At 41.0% G+C, this 19743-nt stretch overlaps 1 protein-coding gene across 2 annotated transcripts in view; it reads right to left on the reverse strand.

Annotated features, from left to right (window-relative positions):
- The window catches only part of WWC2 (WW and C2 domain containing 2), a 246619-nt gene that overhangs the window by 125948 nt on the left and 100928 nt on the right, over nucleotides 1-19743 (reverse strand). The window contains exons 1-2 of one of the 2 annotated variants that reach the window (XM_058304363.2): nucleotides 19443-19554; nucleotides 11473-11582 (exon numbers count right to left, since the gene is read on the reverse strand). In XM_058304363.2, the coding sequence (XP_058160346.2) occupies nucleotides 11473-11582; nucleotides 19443-19510 (178 nt within the window). In that variant the 5' untranslated portion in view covers nucleotides 19511-19554. Of the gene's footprint in view, nucleotides 1-11472; nucleotides 11583-19442; nucleotides 19555-19743 lie in introns of those variants that run through there. The other variant, XM_058304421.2, reaches the window with a different exon arrangement.

Raw genomic sequence — 19743 nt, forward strand, 5'->3', positions numbered from 1 at the left:
CTGGCAGCCCCCCCTCCCTTTTCCCAGGTCAGAAATATTTCCACTTTCCTCTGAATCGTCAACAATCAGCCTCTGTTAGCAGAGGAGGAGACTGGGAGGGTCGTATCTCTTTAGCCCCTTGCTGGCTCCCAAGGCAAACCATGGCACAACCACACGCGGACTGGAAGGGCTCCCGGGACACAGCAATCCAAATTTATGGGTCAGAAGTTGAGTCAGCCTTCGGCTGGGTCCCTCTCTCTCCTCTTTCCTGGGGAGGTGGATTCTTGGACCCCCTTTGTCTGTAGCTGCAGGCCCAGAGGCCTGAGAGTTCTAAAGTGTCTTTAGTGGGGGAAGGGGGCCGGGGGGGTGCCGGCAGCAGTAGCTGCTGGTATCAACTCACAGTTCTGTCCTTGCGATTTCCCTCCTTTGTCCCTCTCTCCCCTGGGCGGTGTCCAGCCTTCACCTGGTGTCCTAAACCCTAGAAGACCTTTTTCTAGGCTTTTTCAGCCTGTCCTCTAGCTGTTTTTCTGGAGGGGAAGAGAGTCTGTGTCTTTCCAGTCTGCCACCTTCCCAGAAGACAGCCTGCGTACACAGCTCTTTTGAGTCGCCCAGGGCCATTCCAGGTGAGCCAGGAACGAACCTGCGTCTCCGCAGCAGCCAACAGCACGGCAGCAGCAGCGGCAGCAGCAGCGGCAGCAGCCCGCCAAAAGCTCTTCTTCTCCCTCTTTGTCCCTGGGTAGATGCAGTCATGTAAAGTACACAATAGTGTAGGAATGCTAAAATCTCAGTTTACTTGCCAGAATATCATAAAGGAGGCCCCAGGTAGCGAGAGAATATGGGAGATCACAGTGGAGACGATTGAGAAAGGGATCCCTTAAACCTGGCCTAGGCTCACCCCTGAGCTGTGCACAAAGAACCCTGCCTGAAATCAACACACTAAAGAATGTGAGAACGGAATGATAAACTATGGTGTAGTCAGCTGTGCAGGTCCTCAGCTGGCCCTAGGTGGAACACACACAGGGCAGACGAGAAGAGCCAGACAGGGTCTGAAAACTAACCCTAGCTCAACAGCACACAGACTATAGGACAGTACTTGCCACGCTGCTTGCTAAAACAATACAGTAAACATTCTCCGACAGAATTTAAGAGGACCCAAAGTTTCATAACATAATATTCAATATTTCCATGACACAATCCAAAATCACTTGATGTATAAAGAACCAAGAAAACCTACACAATTCTCAAGAGCAAAGGCAATCAGCATAAGCCGAGCTCAACATGGTGCAGACATTGGAATTATCAACGACCCAAAGCAGTTACTATAACCATGCTCGCTTTATGAAGTAAGGGTAACACTATTAAATGAACAGAAAGAAAGGCACTCTCAGCCAGAAAACAGAAGATATTAAAAAGATGGTAACTATTTTAGATCTGAGAAATACAGTAAAAAATAAAAAATTTACAGTAGGAGTTCAATAACATAATGACAGAGGGACTACTTAACAGAATAAAATCCAATATTCTCAAAATGAAGAAAATAGAATCCAGAGTCTCCACAGTGTGTAAATCACAGTCTTGCATTCCAGCAAAATTTATTAAGCTTACAAAGAAACAGAAAAATGTGACCTAACGTCAAGAAAAATAGATATTATTAGAAGCAGACCCTCAAATAACCCACAGTTTGGCATTAGAAGGCAAGGAATTTAAAATAATAATGACAAAAATGTGAAAGTGACTACCAAACAAAAGCATGTATATAATAGGAGATGAGATGGGGAATTGGGGGAAATACTTGGAAAATGCAAAATAAGAAAACAGAAAGTACAGAATTGAAAAATACAGCATCTAAAATAAAAACTTCATTTGGCACATCTCACTCTGCAGCACACCCACAGACAGGTCTCAGATTGTGTATTCTTTTTTTTGTTTAATAAACTCTTTCCTCAATTGCCTACCTATGGCATGTTCTTAAATTCTTTTTTTTTAAAGATCTATTATTTTTATTTATTTATCCTCCCCCCCCGTCTGTTCTCTGTGTCTATTTGCTGTGTCCTCTTTGTCCGCTTCTGTTGTTGTCAGCGGCACGGGAATCTGTGTTTCTTTTGGTTGCATCATCTTGTTGTGTCAGCTCTACGTGTGTGCGGTGCCACTCCTGGGCAGGCTGCACTTTCTTTCGCGCTGGGTGGCTCTCCTTACGGGGCGCACTCCTTGCGCGTGGGGCTCCCCTACGTGGGGGACACCCCTGTGTGGCAGGGCACTCCTTGCGTGCATCAGCACTGTGCATGGGCCAGCTCCACACGGGTCAAGGAGGCCCGGGGTTTGAACCGTGGACCTCCCATGTGGTAGACGGACACCCTAACCACTGGGCCAAGTCCGCCACCCCTTAAATTCTTCTATGCAACATAAGCCAAGAACCCAGAAGCCCAGGACCCACAGTGCTCTGCTAATTTATTTGGCCAGCCAAGCCAGGAGACAAGGAGGCAGGTAACACTCCCTGACGCCCGACGAGGCCTGAATCTGCATCTTCTCCAACAAGGTATTAGTTACGTGGGGATTTGATCCAGGACCAACCACGGGGCCAGAACCATCTTCCCTCAACCTCAGGAGAAGAGCCAGAAGGCAGGCTACTCCTCACCAGCAGGAGCAGCTATGAACCAATGGCCATCGTCCTTCAGCTCCCCTGAAGAATACGGTGTAAACTCTCTGAGGGGGCACTGAGGCAGGTTAGTGCAGGGAAGAGGGCAGACGACACGGCCGGCAGACGGCATGGCCCTGAGACCCGCCCAGAAACCTCCCGAGGGGAAGGCTGCTACTAAGAGCAAAGCTGGAAAGACCCTGCGGGACCCTGGCCGCCGGGAACTCTTCAGGGTCAGAGAGAAGCCCTGGATAACCCTGACAGGCCTCCGCGCTGGGCCCCTGGGGAGAAGCTGCGGGGATCACTAGGCAACCAACCAGAGCAGCCACAGCGGGCCCTGCCCGGCACTGCGGAGAGGGTGGAGGAGAGGCTGCGACACCGCCTGGCCCAGGGCCCCACGTGCACCTCGCCCTGCCGCACACGCACCGTCCACGCCTCCGATTACGTCCTCTTTCCTTGTTTCTTAATAAACTCTTTACTCCCTTGCCTACCCTAAAAACACAAAACAAACAAAAAACACTTCACTGGATCAAAATAGACCAAACAGACCCAAATGGCAAAATTAACATTTTAGAGTGTACAAGGAACATTTGTCAAGATAAATCATATTCTGAAGCTAAGCAACAAAAACCTGACAATATTATTAAAGAAGACAATAATAGATTATTATCCCACATGAACAAAGACAAAAACTTTCACGTGAATATAGCAAGCTAAGTCTAGGAGTACATGAAAGGAGAGTAAACCGTGACCAGGGTTTACCTGAGGGCGCAAGGTTGGTTCAATACTCAAAAATGAATGTGATTCACCCCATTAAATAAAGGAGGAAAATCATAAGGTTATCTCAATAAATACTGAAAAATTATTTCATAAAATTCAATACCCATTTGTGAGAAAAATAAAACAAACAAAACTTCTAAGAAGCTAGAAAATACCTGTATATAAAAAATACTACAACTAACATCAATACTTAATAGTGAAACACTGAATGTGTTCCCTCTAATATCAAGAAAAAGGTAAGAATGTCTTACCATTTCCATTCAATATCATAGTTTTCAAGTTAATAAAGGGAGGGAGGGAGGGAAGAGATGAACAGATTGGAAAGGAAGAAGTGAAACTTACTAATTGCAGAAGATGGGAACTTTTACATAGAAAGTCCAAAAGAATCTACAGAAATGACAACAAAAAAAGTTAATTCAGCAAGGATGTAAGATACTAGATGAACGTAAGAAAATCAACTGTATTTCTATATATGAAACAAAAATAACTAGAAACGGAATTTTCTAAAAATCCTATTTATAACAGCAACCAAAAAAAAAATATTTAAGAGCAAATTTAGGGGAGGCAGACATGGCTCAACTGATAGAGCGTCCACTTACCATATAGGAGGTCCAGGGTTGAAACCCATGGCCTCCTAGCCCGTGTGTTGAGCTGGCCCACATGCAGCACTGCTGCGTGCAAGGACTGCTGTGCCATGGAGGAGTGCCCCCTGCATAGGGGTGCCCCCCTGCAAAGGAGTGCACCCCACAAGGAGAACCGCCCCATGTGAAAAACACAGCCCGCCCAGGAGTGGCACCACACACACGGAGAGCTGATGCAGCAAGATGATGCAACAAAAAGAGACACAGACTCCTGGTGCTGCATGCCAAGAATGCAAGTGGATAGGGAAGAACACACAGCAAATGGACACACAGAGCAGACGATGGAGGAGGGGAGTAGGGGGGAGAGAAATAAATAAAATAAAATCTTTTTTTTTAAAAAAAGAGTATGTTTAGGAAGCAGATGCGGCTTAAGTGATTAAGCACCTATTTCTCACATAGAATGTCCCGGATTCAGTTCCCAATGTCTCCTAAAAACAAAAGCAAACAAAAAGCAAAACAAATGAAAAAACCAACTCAGGGGAGCCAATGTGGCTCACCGGCTGAGTACCAGCTTCCCACATACAAGGTCCTGGGTTCAATCCCCAGCCCCTGGTATCTCAGAAAAAAGAAAACAGAAAAAAAGCAAATTTATCAAAGGGTGTAGGAGACCTCTACACTGAAAACTATAAGATAAACCTGAGAGAAATTCTGGAAACCCTTTAAAAAACAGAGATAAACCATGTTCATACCTTGGAAGACTCAATACTATTGCCAGTTCTTCCCAAACTAATCTACAGATTCAACACAAACCTATTTATAACTCCATTAATGATTTTATAATTCATACAGAAATTCTAATGTAAAGACCAATAACTGATTTTTTAAAACATACGATTTTGACAAAGAACCAAGTTGAAAGACTTAAACTTCCTGAATTAAGACCTAATATGTATGCCCAACAATCGAGACAAAACATGTGATATAAGCAGAAAGACAGATACATAGATAAACCAAACAGAACGGAAAATGCAGAAATAGACCCATAAACAGTGAATAAAAGCATCAACCTATTTCAGTGGGGAAACAGTCCTAACAAAAAACGAGGGCTGGAGTGGATGGACATCTGTTTAAAAGAAAATGAACCTCAACAGTACTTCATACCATGCTAAAAAATGAATTCTGACATGTATTAGGGACCTAAATCATAAAAGCTAAAACCATAAAACTTAGGGAACTCTTTTTTTGAGAATTTTAAGTAGGCAAAGATTTCTTAGAACACCAAAAACACAAGAACCATTTAGTGGACTTCAAATTAAAATTTGCAGCTCTTCATAGTCTCCACTAAGAATATGAAAAGGTAAGTCATAGACTGGGAAAAAATATTCACCATCAAAAAGGCTTATGTCTAGAAAATACAAATGGTAATTCAAAAATAAGAACACATACACACAAAACAAATGTATGGGGCAAGAGATTTGAACAGACACTTCACAAAAGACATATTCAAACGGCCAATAAACACCTTAAAAGACGCACAACAGTATTAGTCATTAGAAACAAGAAAATTAAAACTACAATGAGATACTATTTCACACCCTTTTAAAATGGCTAAGATTTAGAATGATAAGTTCAAATGTCAAGAATGTGGAGCACCTGGAATGCTCAAATATTGATAGTGTGAATATTAAATAGTACAACTGCTTTGTGGAAGTGTTTGGTAATTTCTTACAAAGTTAAACCTACATTTACAATATGGCTCAGCAGGTCTATTCTTGGATCTTTACTCTAGAAATTACAGCATATTTTCACAAAAAGATGTTCACAATAGCCATTCACAATAGACAGACGGAAACAACTTAAATATTCATCACTTAGTTAAAGAATAAATAAATTTAGTTATATCCATACAAGTAAACACTTCTCAGGAATAAGAAGAGTCAAACTACTGGTAAATGCAACAACATGAATAAATCTAAAGCATTAGCTAATAAATAAGTTCCTACTGTATTACTCCATTCACACTTATTTCTGAAAGAGGCAAAACTAATTTTTACTATTAAAAATCAGGTTGCCTGGGGTTGAGGGAGGACTAAAAGGGAAAAGAAAATTTCTGGAATGATGGAAGGATTCTCCATCGTGACTGCAGCATTAGACAGCACACTCTAAATTTGTATATTTTGTTGTATTTAAATTAGGTTTCAATAAAGTTGATTTTAAAATATCACTTAAAACTGCATTCAAAAAATAGTCTCCCATTAGGAATGATGTTTAAAAGTTGCCCAAAAGTAAACTATCCACTGATTTTAACAGTATAAGGAAGATTTCTCTATCTATACTCAAAGGATAGGACAGTGACTTAGGGAGCTATAAAACGGCTGTGGTAAAAAGTTACAAAACCTAAGTCAGAGTCCAGGACTCGAAGCCATATTCATCTGTTAGCTATGCATGGGGTGGGTGATGTCGACACCCCAACGCGCTCCAAGACTACAATGAAAACTTCCACCAGCCACAAAGGGCCGACTACGTACCAAATGGTTCGCTTCTAACCCACAGAAAGGAAGGGAGCAAAACAAGTCTATCCTATAACAGGAACCACCTTTCTTTTCTTTCCCCCACCACTTCATTCCTTCCTTTCAGATTTTGATGAGCAAACCTTCTCAACTTAAAAAGCTTTCACTTCATATTGGAAACCCCTCCATTCTCTGCACAGCAGCCACTGACTCCTTTAAAATATACAGCTGGTTTCTGTTCCTTTCCTGCTTGTACCTCTTTGTTGTTTCTTCCCAATGGACACAAGTAAAAATCAACCTTGCCATAGCTGCATACAATGCCCATAAGGTCAGACCCTGCCTGGTCTTCCAACCTCCACTTCCACTTTCTCCCAACAACAACTCAGGTCTTACGTCAACGTCATTTCTTCAAAGAGACTTCTTGGACCATCCTATTCAATGTTTTTCCCACACAACAACCCAATTTTAAAATGGGCAAAAGACTTGAGCAGACATTTCACAAACAAAGATATACCAATGGTCAATAAACAAACAAAATATGCTCAACCTATCTTTACTCATCAGAGGTAGGCAAATTGAAACCATAATGAGATACCACTTCACATCCACTACAATGGCTAAAATATAAAAACACCAGTTGTAGGAATATAAAATAACACAACCACTTTGGAAAGCTGTTTGGCTGTTTCTTATAAAAGTTAAACATACATCTACCCTATGACCTAGAAATTACACTCCTAGGTATTTATCCAGTAGAAATGAAAATATATGTCCACAAAAAGACTTACAGAAGAGTGTTCAAACAGTCATATTCATTATAGCCCAAAACAGGAAATAACTGAAATCAGAGAATGGATTTTAAAACTGTGATTTGTTCATACAGTGGAACACCACTCAACAATGAAAGGAATAGTCTACTGATACACAAAATAGCAAGGATGAATATAAATAGGGCTATTGGTGTATCTTCAGTTATAAAATATCTAAGTCTAAATCTGTGGCCCATTTTTAAATTCAGTTGTTTGTTGCTTTAATGTTGATTTTCAGGAATTCTTTATATGTTCTGGATAAGAGTCATTTGTTAGATACATGTATATAAATATGTATCCATATTGTGTGTATCAGTAGGACATCCACAAAAACATGTTAAGTGAAAGAATCTATTAACAAAATAAAAAACACACCATTTATATGCAGTTCTAGAATGGGCAAAACTAATATGGTGGTAAGTGGAAAGGGATGACGGAAATATTTTACATCTTAACCAGGGTAGCAATTATAACAAGCACATATTTATCGAAATTCACCAAAATATACACTTAAACCTGCACATTTTCTTGAATATTAAACAAAACTCAACTACTAAAAGAAAGAAAAAAAATTAAGGTACAAGCCTACCAAAACATGATTTACTTCTGGTTGTGGCAATAACAGTGCCTCATAATTACCTTCTAGTTTGTTACAAATATGCTCCAACAATCTCTATGCCACCACTCTGCATACCCACTAAAAGATGAATTCTATCCAAAAACTCTTAAGGCCTAACATCATAATTATAATAATCAAGACCAAATCTTTTACTTCTAAATATTTTATAGCATTAGATAGAAATAGTATTAAACAACCAAACATTCTTTATTTCATTTTTTATTAAATTGAGAAACTACTACTAAAAACTATACAAAGTCAAGATATAACATATGCATGGACCAGATGTTATGAGAGGATAACACAATTTGCTCCTTAAACTACCTCACAGGACTGCCTTGAAGATTAAAGAGATTATGGGCTAGATCCTTTTAAGTGGGTCAACTATGTCTATGGGTTATTTGGCACTTTAGGGCACATTAAATCCATCAGGCTGCTAGGATACCATTACAGCACTAAAGCAAAATAATAGATTGAAAAATTTATACTCTGACAATCAGGCTTTTAAATATTCAGGATCATGCTTCCTGAAGCATAATTTATACTTGAAATGAACTTAATTTCTTGAAAAACAAGCAGAAATCTTTTTTTTTTTCTTGGAAAGCTTTTAATCTGTGAGTTAAACAATACAGCTCTTCTTTCTTTCTAATATGTAAGAGTTTATCATACCAGGCACCAGACCGAGAGAGAAATAAAAGATGCAGGAAGCCCTCAAGAAGCTCACAAGTTCAAAAAGCCCAGACTTCAGTAAGGAATACATACAAATAAATATTAAGATGTAATATGATGAGTGCTTAAAAAAAAAAACACCCAAGTACTTGACACTACAGAAATACAGGGGCTGTGCACCTAATCCAGAGTCGGAGAGACAGGCACGGCGGAACCGGGTATCAAAGAAGGCCTTGGGAAGAAGAGGGCCCAAGCAGACGGCCTCCAAAGGCAGAGTAAGCTCAGCTGCCGGAAGGCTGGAGGAGAGCTCAGGCTGGAACACACAGAAGCCGAGGCAGCTCAGCCCTGCTGCAGAGACCTCGAGGGCGCTCAACACTGGGGTCTCCTCTGAAAAAGAAAGATGGGACGCCTGCTGGGGGCAGAGGGGAAGGGCCTGATAGTAAGGAATCAAACTTACGAATCTGGAACTCTGGAGAAGACTTAAGGGACAAATTTGACAGCCACCAACCTCAAGGAAACAACTGAAGCCATTGCCCAAGGGGATCAGAAGACTACCACAGAAATCTGAATTCCATGTCCACGTGAAGAAGGACTCACAGAAGACAACTGGCAGGAGCAGGTATGCGGGGAAAACTCCAGTAGATGGTGCCCTGAAATCCAAACCAGCAAACAAAAGGACTGGGAGCAACCAGCGACTCCTCAGATCAAGGAAGACAACGCGGTCAGGTGTTATCTGAACTGGATAATTTGTGGAGTGCTGGGTGGCCTTGGCAAGAACGATTTCTATGGAATAATAGAAAACAATGGAGGAAGTGAAATTCCTGCAGACTATAGCTTTCAGTAAGTTTCACTGTGAAAGGGAAAAGAGAGGACCACAGCTGGACACTGATTTGGGTTCAAAGATGGTTTTGAGTGTGTGTGTTTGCTATTATTTGTGTGCTTTTTCTTTTGGTAGTTTTGGCTTATTTTGGTTTCATTTTGAGAGTTGTTGATGTTTATACACTAAGACAAAAGAATCACTGGGAAAGGTGAATTTTTAAAAGTAGGGAAAAATGATAAAGACAGCAAATAGGAGAGAAGAATGGGGCACTACTGCTACGCATTTATTGAAAATGACTTAAACCTTCCGAGTGCCTGCTCCTTTCAACACCACCCCCTCAGTTCCCTCTGAGATTTAGACTATTTCACAGCCCTCGATTCTGTTTCGCCATAGTTCGTGGTGATTTGCAATGCTGCCTGCGTGCCGGCAGAGGTATCAGGAACGTTCATCATGTCATGCTTCTTACTAGTCATCTTCTCTGGCTCCTTGTCCGCCAGTGGGTTGGGGTGAGCATTTTATGAGTCATAATGAATAAAGCCTTTCATCGTGACCTCACTTCTACTGGAGCCTTACACCCAATCAGTTGGAGGCAGAAAGCCTTCTCACCTAACCTAGCTATCACCAGATTCCAAGCATGAGGGGTGCAGCTCAGTCATTTCCGAAACCCTTCCCAATTATCCAAGGAAATGAACATTTGCAAACAGCAAGAAAGACACTGATAGGGAATCAATGCAAGGATATTTTCACAAACTAGATATCTGATGTGAACATATTTTACATATTCAATATTCTGGTTTTCTAAGAAATCACTGCTATTAATCTAGGCTTTTTGGCCCCTCAAAAATATCTATCATGTATCACAGAAGGGCAGTTGCAAGCTATAACGAATAAATAAGTATCAAATAAAATGTTTTTCTATAGTGATATTATTCCTAAAGATATTAAAGAGTGCTTGATTATATAACAATTTTTAATATACAAATAGACCTAAGGGAAATAAGACAATGGAGAATAAATCAATTATGTATTCCTCCAAATCTATGAAAATGAAATAATTATTAAGTGAAATAAGCAAAATGAGTAACTGAGAACTGTATGCTACCATTTAACTAAATTTTTTAAAGGGACGGATAGAGAGCTACGTACGTACAACCACACACACATACACACACAGAAATATACATAAAATACTTCAAGGATGTGTTTAAAAAAGTTATTCCTGGCCATAATCTCCTGATCTAGTTTATCATGTCAGTGGTATGATAGATTTTAAAGCTATTGAGAGGTTTTTCCCTACCATAAAGAAATCAAGAAACAAAAATAAGAAAAGGGAAGTGGATGTGTCTCAAGTGATGAGGCACCTCCCTCCCACATTGAAGGTTCAAATCCTGATGCCTACTGAAAAAGAAGACAAGCAGACTCAGAGCACACAAGGAGCAGAGAGCAAGCGCAAACAACGAAGGCAGGGAGAGAAGGAAAGGAGGAGGAGGAGAGGAAGAGGGAGAGGCAGAGGAAGGGGGAGGAGGACGAGGACAAGGACAAGGAAAAGGAGAATAGAGTGAACAGTGTAGGTCTCTTGAACAGCTACAACTATGTCTTCCAGAGGTGCTGGTACATGCTAACACCTCATTCCCCCCCTTCCCCAAAACACACACAGCTGTGCCTTAGGCCATGCTGAGTCAATGCCCTTCCTCTGAACACAGGCGAGGAGGAGTTCCAATGTGCAGGTGCAGTGCTCGTGGGAAAGGGGAGCCCTAGGCCCCTGACTCCCAAGAAGCGGCTCCCTGAAGCCCGTGCCTGCACCGAGGAAGCGCGCTCGCTCACTGCAGGCAGACCGGCAGACCAAACGCCCTTCCCCCTGTCTGCCCCAGGAGCCCAGCTCGACACTCGTGCCCCCAGTGCCAAACTGCGCATTTCAGTTCAAGGTCATCAGTTCAAGGTCAGTCATGAGGACGTGGAGCTTAAAATAAGGAAACTCACTTTGTAAACTGTTTACCCTTTTGTATGACAATGTAGTTTTTTTGGAATTACTTTTCTGATGTGTTTACTTTCACCAAAAGAAAAACTTACTGTTGATGTGATCGATATAGTAGACACCAATCTGAGGGTCAAACCCTGCTTCCCATCCCCACGGCAGCTCATCCCCAACACAATCAGCAAATGACAAGGGCTTCGTTAACCTATAAAAAATCAGAATAAATACACCAGTGATTCTTTCCATCAAACCATATATGTCAAAATTCAGCATCCTAACCAGAAGTGCCTAGGCTGTTTTTCTTTTTTGTCCTTGATTGTTTTTAGGATTTGCACAATATAGTTCAAAATCTTAAAAAAGAGGGGGTAGGGAGACAGAATACAGAGGGGAATAGTCAAAAAAGTATTAACAGTCATAATTCCTTCTTAAAAGTTCACTGCTTAAGACTGGGGGACAGATCTACACAATTAATAAATTAAGCCATCTTAAACCTGGGAGAGCTCCAAATAAAAGTTAGGACACCTGGGACCTAGCTCTGGCTCGGCTGTTAAGTAGATATCCCATAAAAAAAATTTTTTTAAACTGTGCCAGACTTCAATTATTGGCATCATGGAAATCATCATTGTGGGAGATCTAAGACAAGAAGTATATCAGGCTACACTAATTTCAGATTTGGATACTTTTATATAAATTAACTAAACACTCAATTGTCAGGTCCACAGTGAGGTCTCCATGGAGGATGACAAAAATATCTTGTTTTGTAAGTGTCTTACACATAACACTCATGTAGGGGACCTGTCAGTCAACATATCTTCTAATTTAATGCACTGGCATCACCAGTGTAGCTCTTACATACAAACTCTACTGAAACCCCTTTCATCCATGCTAATGATCATCAAAGATCTCATTACTCAACTGAAATACTGGTTACTTCCAGAATCACATCATTCATCAGAATAACTATCACCTACACACTTCAGAACCCTGGGAGAAAGCTATGAAAAGAAGGGTGCCCAAGGTTCTAAGACACCCACAGATGAAAGGAATGCTCGGTCTCCTCCTCTCTCAGCCTTCCCATTAGCAAGAACTCTGCTGCTGGAGAGGGCCCTGGGGATACTGGCCCAGGAACACAGCCGGCTGACAGAATTAACAACGAGGACAACCACCAGCTCCACTTCTGGCTCAAAGAAGACTGCTTTACTGGGCCTCTCTCTACCTTAGTATGGCAGTTTGAGATTATTTATGAATTAGAAAAAAGAGATCACGCTTGTAAACTGGTCTGTTCCTCTGGGTGTGATGCCCTTTGATTGTATTAGGTTCAGATGAGATGTCTTTGATTAAAATATGTTAAGATTAGGGCTTTGATTCGACCATGTCAGAAGGGTGTAACTCCAATTAAGTCCCGCCCCCTGGGAGGGCTGACATAATCGGGCACTCACTCAAGAAGACACAGAAGAAGACATATGAGATAAGAGAAAGAGCTCCACAGATGCCAGAGGAGAGAACTTGGTCAGGCCACAAAAGAGGAGAGAACTTTGACCCTGTGGCCCTAGGGAGAGTTGAGCCATTTACCTGATAGTTGCAGCCAAAGAGAACAGAGCAACTGAGAGCTAAGGCCCAAAAGACCAGGCAGAGACCACCTGCCATCTTGCTTCAACACGAGGTAACAGATTTTGATGAGAAACCAACCTTGGGTGGGATTCTTTAGGGCCCTGTAACTGTAAGCTGTTACCCCAAACAAATACCTTTTATAAAAGCCAACGGATTCCTGATACTTTGCATCAGCACCCCTTTGGCTGACTAACACACTCAGTTTCCTTCTCTTTTAAGGAGCCATCACCTGCCCCAGCCCGCACCCTCTTCCTCCATTCTAACTACCTCCTAAGATTAATGAGAGCATAAAAAGGCATTAACATAGAACAGTGTGTAGGGCATGGAGAGCACTCAACAGATGTCAGCTATTAGTAACACAAGCCCTGCAAATGAAGAAGCAGTAGGGCAGAGCAGCCCACAACGTGGTAGTCCTCCAAGTACGGTCTCCAGGACCAGCAGCAGCACCTGGGAAACACCTAGAAAGGCAAATTCTGGGGCCCTAGTCTAGGTCTACAAAATCAGAAACTCTAAGGTCCAGCAATTTACGTTTAAATAAACTCTCCGAGTGATTCTGCTATCCATTAAAGTTTGGGAACCACTGGCTCAGAGGCTAAGATATTAAAATTTGGCATCAAAAGAGACCCTTGCTCTGCCACTTACTTACTGTATGACCTAGGCAAGTTATTAGCCTTAAAAGCCCGATTCCTAATCCATTAAAAAGGGGTGGGGTGCTGTGAAGTTTAAATGAGAATTAAACAGTATAATGTCTGACAGATGCGAAGTTTCAATGCATGTTAGATGAGTGAAATGAATGTTATGCATGTTAAGCAACCTGAATTTGAATTCAGTATGACTCAAAAATCTGTGCTCTTAGAATTGTTCTCAAACTCCATCCTATATCATAAACTGCACGTGAAAACTGATTTTTTTCTTTTGACAAAGGAATTAGATACCATATCCAAAACACCCCTGCCACAGGAAGTGGCCTTGTCTAAACACTCTGAGAAAGAGCTCTTTGACAACCTCAATAAAGCTGATTAGATAAAGGCCCTGCGCAGGTTACCCTGCATATTCTGTTTGAGGATTCTCTTTCCCTTACTCCTTTATCAGTGTTATAAAAGCCACATGCATCCTAAAGAAATTAAGAAGAAGGAGACCAGAAGAAAGTAAGTTTAAGTTACAAAAGAAAGAAAGATACTGGACAGGTATTCACCCTGGCACCAAATCTACATGCTTAAGCAAGAGTTTTTTTAAAAATATATATGTACTCTTACAATTAGGACAAGTTATAAAAGCTTCAGAATATGTGCTATGATTACACATTATGGTAACTTGACTATATTAGGAAATAATCCATTTTTCCCATTAATTGTTCGATGATAACATTTTATTAATAGCCATTATACTAATAAATACATATATTTATCTTTAAATACATCTCTCACCATATATATATATACACAATTGTGAACTCAGTTAAAAACGCAAAAGTTTCCATTCCTGAGAAGGGTATGCTAAAAATTTCTTTACAGCATTCCTTCGGAAATCAATTTAGTACTTTATTATTTCACGTATCTGGACAAACACATCTTTTCTCTATACTCTTTCAGTAAGTAAATCTACAGAACACATATTTATAAATTTCAAAATGTTAGGAATTCATTCTTATACAAATTACAAAAAACATAAATAGAATAATATTCTCAAGTACCACACAAATAAAACTAAGAAACTACTTATTCTGTTACCCTGATAAAGGGAAAATCTGTCTATAATATATTAAGAAGTAACACAAAACAAAAAGAAATAACAGATACATTCCAAAATTAGAAACAATATTAATTAGGACAAGAACAGCAAACAAAAATGTTGATTAGCTTCTAAGGTTTCTTTCTCTTTGTGCATAAGGAATCTCTGAATTTGTTCAATTCTTCCTTTTGATATGAAGGAAGTAACAATAGATGGAGTGTGTTTTTTGATGGTTCCTGGCATTAAAGAGTTTTTATGCTAAATTCCAGAGAGTACTCTGCTTCAAAAAGTCTTCCTTTGCACCATGCCTAATGTGAAGAATCTGGTAATTTACTGCAGCACTGTACAGAAATTTACATACAGAATTTGAATTTTGCCTATTTCCCCTACTCAGTGGCATTATATTATTCTTTTACACAATCATTTGATTAGTATTTACTGTCAAATCAAGGATACTTGTTCTATGACATGAGATGACATTTATGTATTTATTCTTCATAATGGTACATACTGTGTATGTATGCAGGCACAAATTCAGAAAAACTGAGGTTGTACTAATTGTATGAAATAAAAAACATCTGAAAAAAATTTTCAGGTTAATAAAACTCGACACAATTCAGAGCTTCCCAACTGTACAGTTCAGCATGAACGCTAAAGATATTAACAGTTATTTTTACTCTATCACATCCGTTGTTCTCATTGTTTAGCTAACTCCAAGCAGTTCATTTTGTCACTGTCCATGATTACTAGAGTCTGCCCACACAAACATTACTGAATTGCTCTAAAATAACAGGAAGAAGTAAAGACGTGGTTCACAATTTGAATTTTAAAGAGGGTAAAATACCAGAAATCTTTCCATAGTTCTGAAAAATAATTTATAATAGTGTTGATTATTCCCTTCAAAACAATTCTTCCTGTTTCTATCGCCACTCTAGTCACAGAAAAGTAGCAACTCAAAGGAACAAAAAGAGAGGGACAATAATGGGAAATAATGAACACAGGCTACAAGAAGAAAATGGCTTTAAAGAGAAATTATGCAAAACCACTTTCAGAGACAGTAACAAGGTTAGTTCTGTGTCTTCAAGCAAATCATCTTAAATTCTTGAATGGAATCGGCTAAGACAGAATAATTTCCAGAAAATGAAGGTATTAGAATAGGTCATAATGGGGAGAATCAACTTCTCCCTAGAATACTTTTACAATCAGACTGGGCAATTTCTCAAGGCTCCAATCTATCCTCACCCCAATATTCTCTGCTTCCTTCTATGAGTGGATTTTAGGTATGAATCGCTTAAGGGTACCCAATATTTTGAATATCATTCTATGAAATACTAATGAAATACTATGAAAGGAAGCTAATTTTATTGATTGTCTATTATGTGCCAGAAATTATGCAAGGTGATGTCCTATGTTATCTCGCTTAATCTAACAAAAATCCTTTGAAGGGGATATTCTTATTCCCGTTACAGCTTTAACTCCTTCATAAAACATGCATCCCACCTTCCTGTTTCAGACTCTGCTTGTGCTCATGGCTGGGATGTAACAAGAAAAGGATTTAGTCCGTGCCTGAGGAGCTCAGTGTTCTAGGGAAGGACAGCCAGGCAGCTGGAATGCCGGAGAAGCTCAGCTGGGCAGGGCCTCGGCCTGCGGCGAGGGTCACGGAGGCCTCTGCTGCTCAAGGATTTAAACGGTTCACTCAAGGGGCACACCTGGGTGGCAGAACCAGATCACTCCTTCGCACATAGCTCGTGTCATCTCTGCCCCTGCTTGGGTTCTCAAGTCCCCCCACCCCCACCCCAGGCTCGTCCTCGGTCTGGTCATCCTCTAGCTTTTACCCTCAAAAGCATCCCTTATTACCTGGGCAGTGCCTGTCTTTCCAGATCTTTTCCTACATAAAGCCTAGAAAATGTGGGGTATGCTTTAACATAAATAAAATACTGTGCCTGTCATCCTGCAGTTTGCTTTTTCCACTCAAAAATATAATTTAAAAGACCTTTAACGCTGCAAACTCCATTTTTGGAGTGAGTTTAGACCACAATTTATTTAGCCATGCTAGTACAGTACAGCACTGATGGACATTTAGACTGTGCTTAAAACAACACTGTACTGAAGAGCCTTGAAGGAGTACGACACTGACAAGCATTCTGTTCGGGCACAAGTTTACAAAGTTAACCAGAGGAAGTGTATGCCCGCTCCTCAGCTGCACGAGTGCATGAAAGACGGCAGCCCCTCCGGAGGGTGACTTAGGGGCACAGCTGCTTGCTTCGGGGAGTCTGGGGCTCTGCAGCCCTGGGCCTGCTGCTCCTGGAGGGCGAGCTGGGCTCCACCACGCTGAGCTCTGGCTGTCAAGCAGCAGGCCGCCTCGTTCAGAGGCTCAGAGCACAGCTGTTAGCAACGGAGAGTTAAGTCCTGAAGACTTCTGGGGAAGTGCCTGCTGCTTCCCTTTTATCCTCTGGTTTTCACTTCTTTATATCCTACAGTCACATTCAGAGGCAGAGCAAATGAATTCGATAATTTCATGTGAACTGGTGTTATTTCAGTGGATGCCAACTTTGTCAATCTTGCCTGGATAAACGTTCCAACAAGGTATGGTGGTTTGGGTCATAGGAACATTGAATTCTTGCCAGATTTAGCTAGACAAATTTCCTGAGGCTATAAGGTCTCTTTTCATAATTGACACACATCTGATTGTCAGTGATTTTCCAGGGGACCGAAGTGGGGCAGAGACTCTCAGCTTCACACAGGCCTTCCAGAGGTGAACTACCATGGAGCACCTACCAAACACCCCCGCCGTGAGCCACGCCCGCTTCCAGATTGCTCGGAGAGGGTACGCCAGTGAGTCAGCAGCGCACCTGCAGCTTCTCATCTCAGAGAGAAGCCGAGTGCTGGAAAGCATGCCTAGTGTTTTAAAGATGATTGTTTATCAGTGTGCAGAATACTTATGCTTGCCTTCATAAGTATTCCTCTGAATTTTTTGTAACATTAGTTAAGGCGTTTTAAGCTTAGTTATAAGTCCTCACTACAACCAGTTTCTATAGAATGTCTACTCAAATATTTTATATATAATGTCTTCATTAAGAAGAGGAAACATTCTTCATATTTAGCCTTACTTGAACTTTCGTGTATACCGAAGGATTATAACACATTTAAAGCTTCTGACCATGGGTCCTACAATTTTCTTCTCCAATTTCTGTGTACTAAACTGCTTTCTATTAACTGTACAAAGGTTATAATTTCAGGTTATTAACAGCAGAATCTAATTTAACTCTTTTGTGACGTGCATAGTTTACCAAGACAAATTTGAACTGCTTTTTAAACACACATTTTTAGAAAATAATTTAACTGATCATGCACAGCCTCATCCCTGAGATTTATAGTTCATGCAATTATTTTACTTGTTTTACTTTTAATTGACTAGACGTCTTGGTACATTTCTAGAGATTAAAAAAAAGCTGAGTATAATTACAAAGAATATTGAATTCAAAGATCACGTTTTGAAATCATTTTCTCCCTTCGAGTGTTAAAGGTATACAATAAAATATTTATTTTAAAAATTTAAAAGGCAACAACGTACACTGGAGTGTGGCATTTCCTGTTTAAAGCCCTCCACTGGTCTCACTTTGCACTTAAATCCAGACTCCTCATCAGTCCTTACAAGGCCCTACAACCATCAACCCTGGTCCACTCAAAAGGCTCTCCCGCACCCTCACGCAGCCACGCTCTCCGTAGGGCACCCAAAGCCAGCCCAACTTCCCCAGGGCATCAGTCCCCAGGCCATGGCTCCCAGCCCCATGGATGGCACCAGGACATCATGAGTCACCTCAAAAATCACCCCCTTAGGAGAGCCGGGTCTACCACCTGGGTAGACTGTATTATTGTTTCCAGCTATTTGCTCCTTTCCCAGGAGGGGGATTATCCCTCCCACCATGTGCTATGATACGAGCCTTGTGGTTTCTCACTGTAAGAAGAGTTCACATCTCCACTCCACTCTTGGGCACGACCATGGGAGTGAGTGGAGGTGGATCACTCCTCTCTGGGCAGAAGCTTGAAGAGCAACTCCGAGTTTGGCTTTGCCACAGAAACAGCACTCCTACACAGGGCAACTGCTACAATCCAAGCCCTGCCAAGAGAAGGCACGTGAGGAAGAGCCACCGCTGCTGGGTCACAGCGTCCACCACGTAAGATGAGCAAGTAGGAAATGTTCGTAGTGGAAGCCGCCGAGATCCATTACGTCACACGATTTATTTCCTTCTCAGCATTATCATGCCTGAATTTATCTTGTTTACTGATGCAGGCTTTTCTTCCCATCTCCCCACCACTTGTCTTGGCCACCATCGTGGTCTTCAGGTGCCTAGGACAGGGCCAGGGGCTCCACCAACCTGTGTTCACTGAACGTCTATTTCCTGTGGCTACAGACCTGCACGCAGGACCACCATCAAACAGACACTAAGTCCACTCATGGGATTTTAGGCTTTTCTTTGGAAAACACCTCATCCTGGCTCTGGGTACAACTAACACACAAACTGAAAGAATCACAGATTTTTTTTTTTTTTTTTAAACACTCAAGGATTGGAATTTCGAGAACTGAGAAAGAATAAAATGTCATAAAATTAAGAATTATTCCCTAAGCAGCATAAGGAACGGAACTAACAGGCTACAAATCAATTCCACACCTAGCATTTGTTTTACTAGTTAGGCATATGATTGAATTTTTATAACTTACATGAGAACTTTCTTTAGTGGTATTTCTTTGTGTTCTGGAGTCTCTCTTTGTCTCCAACATAGCACCATGTCCTCCAAAGCACTAACAATTAGAAATAAGGAATGTAAGGAGTGTCTGATAACTATACAAACTTCAGAGACCAGCCCTTAGTCATAAACAAAATGCATGCCCTTTGAGCTTAGATTCAAATTTAGTTTGAGGCAAACAAAGGTCACGAGGCTGAATGCTGGCAAAGTGGGCAAAGTAAAGTGGGGTGGGCTGGGAAAGGCTCTAAATACAGTTCATCACTGCAAAGATAAGT

This window comes from Dasypus novemcinctus, chromosome 1 (assembly GCF_030445035.2).
Source record: "Dasypus novemcinctus isolate mDasNov1 chromosome 1, mDasNov1.1.hap2, whole genome shotgun sequence".
Taxonomy (NCBI): Eukaryota; Metazoa; Chordata; class Mammalia; order Cingulata; family Dasypodidae; genus Dasypus; species Dasypus novemcinctus.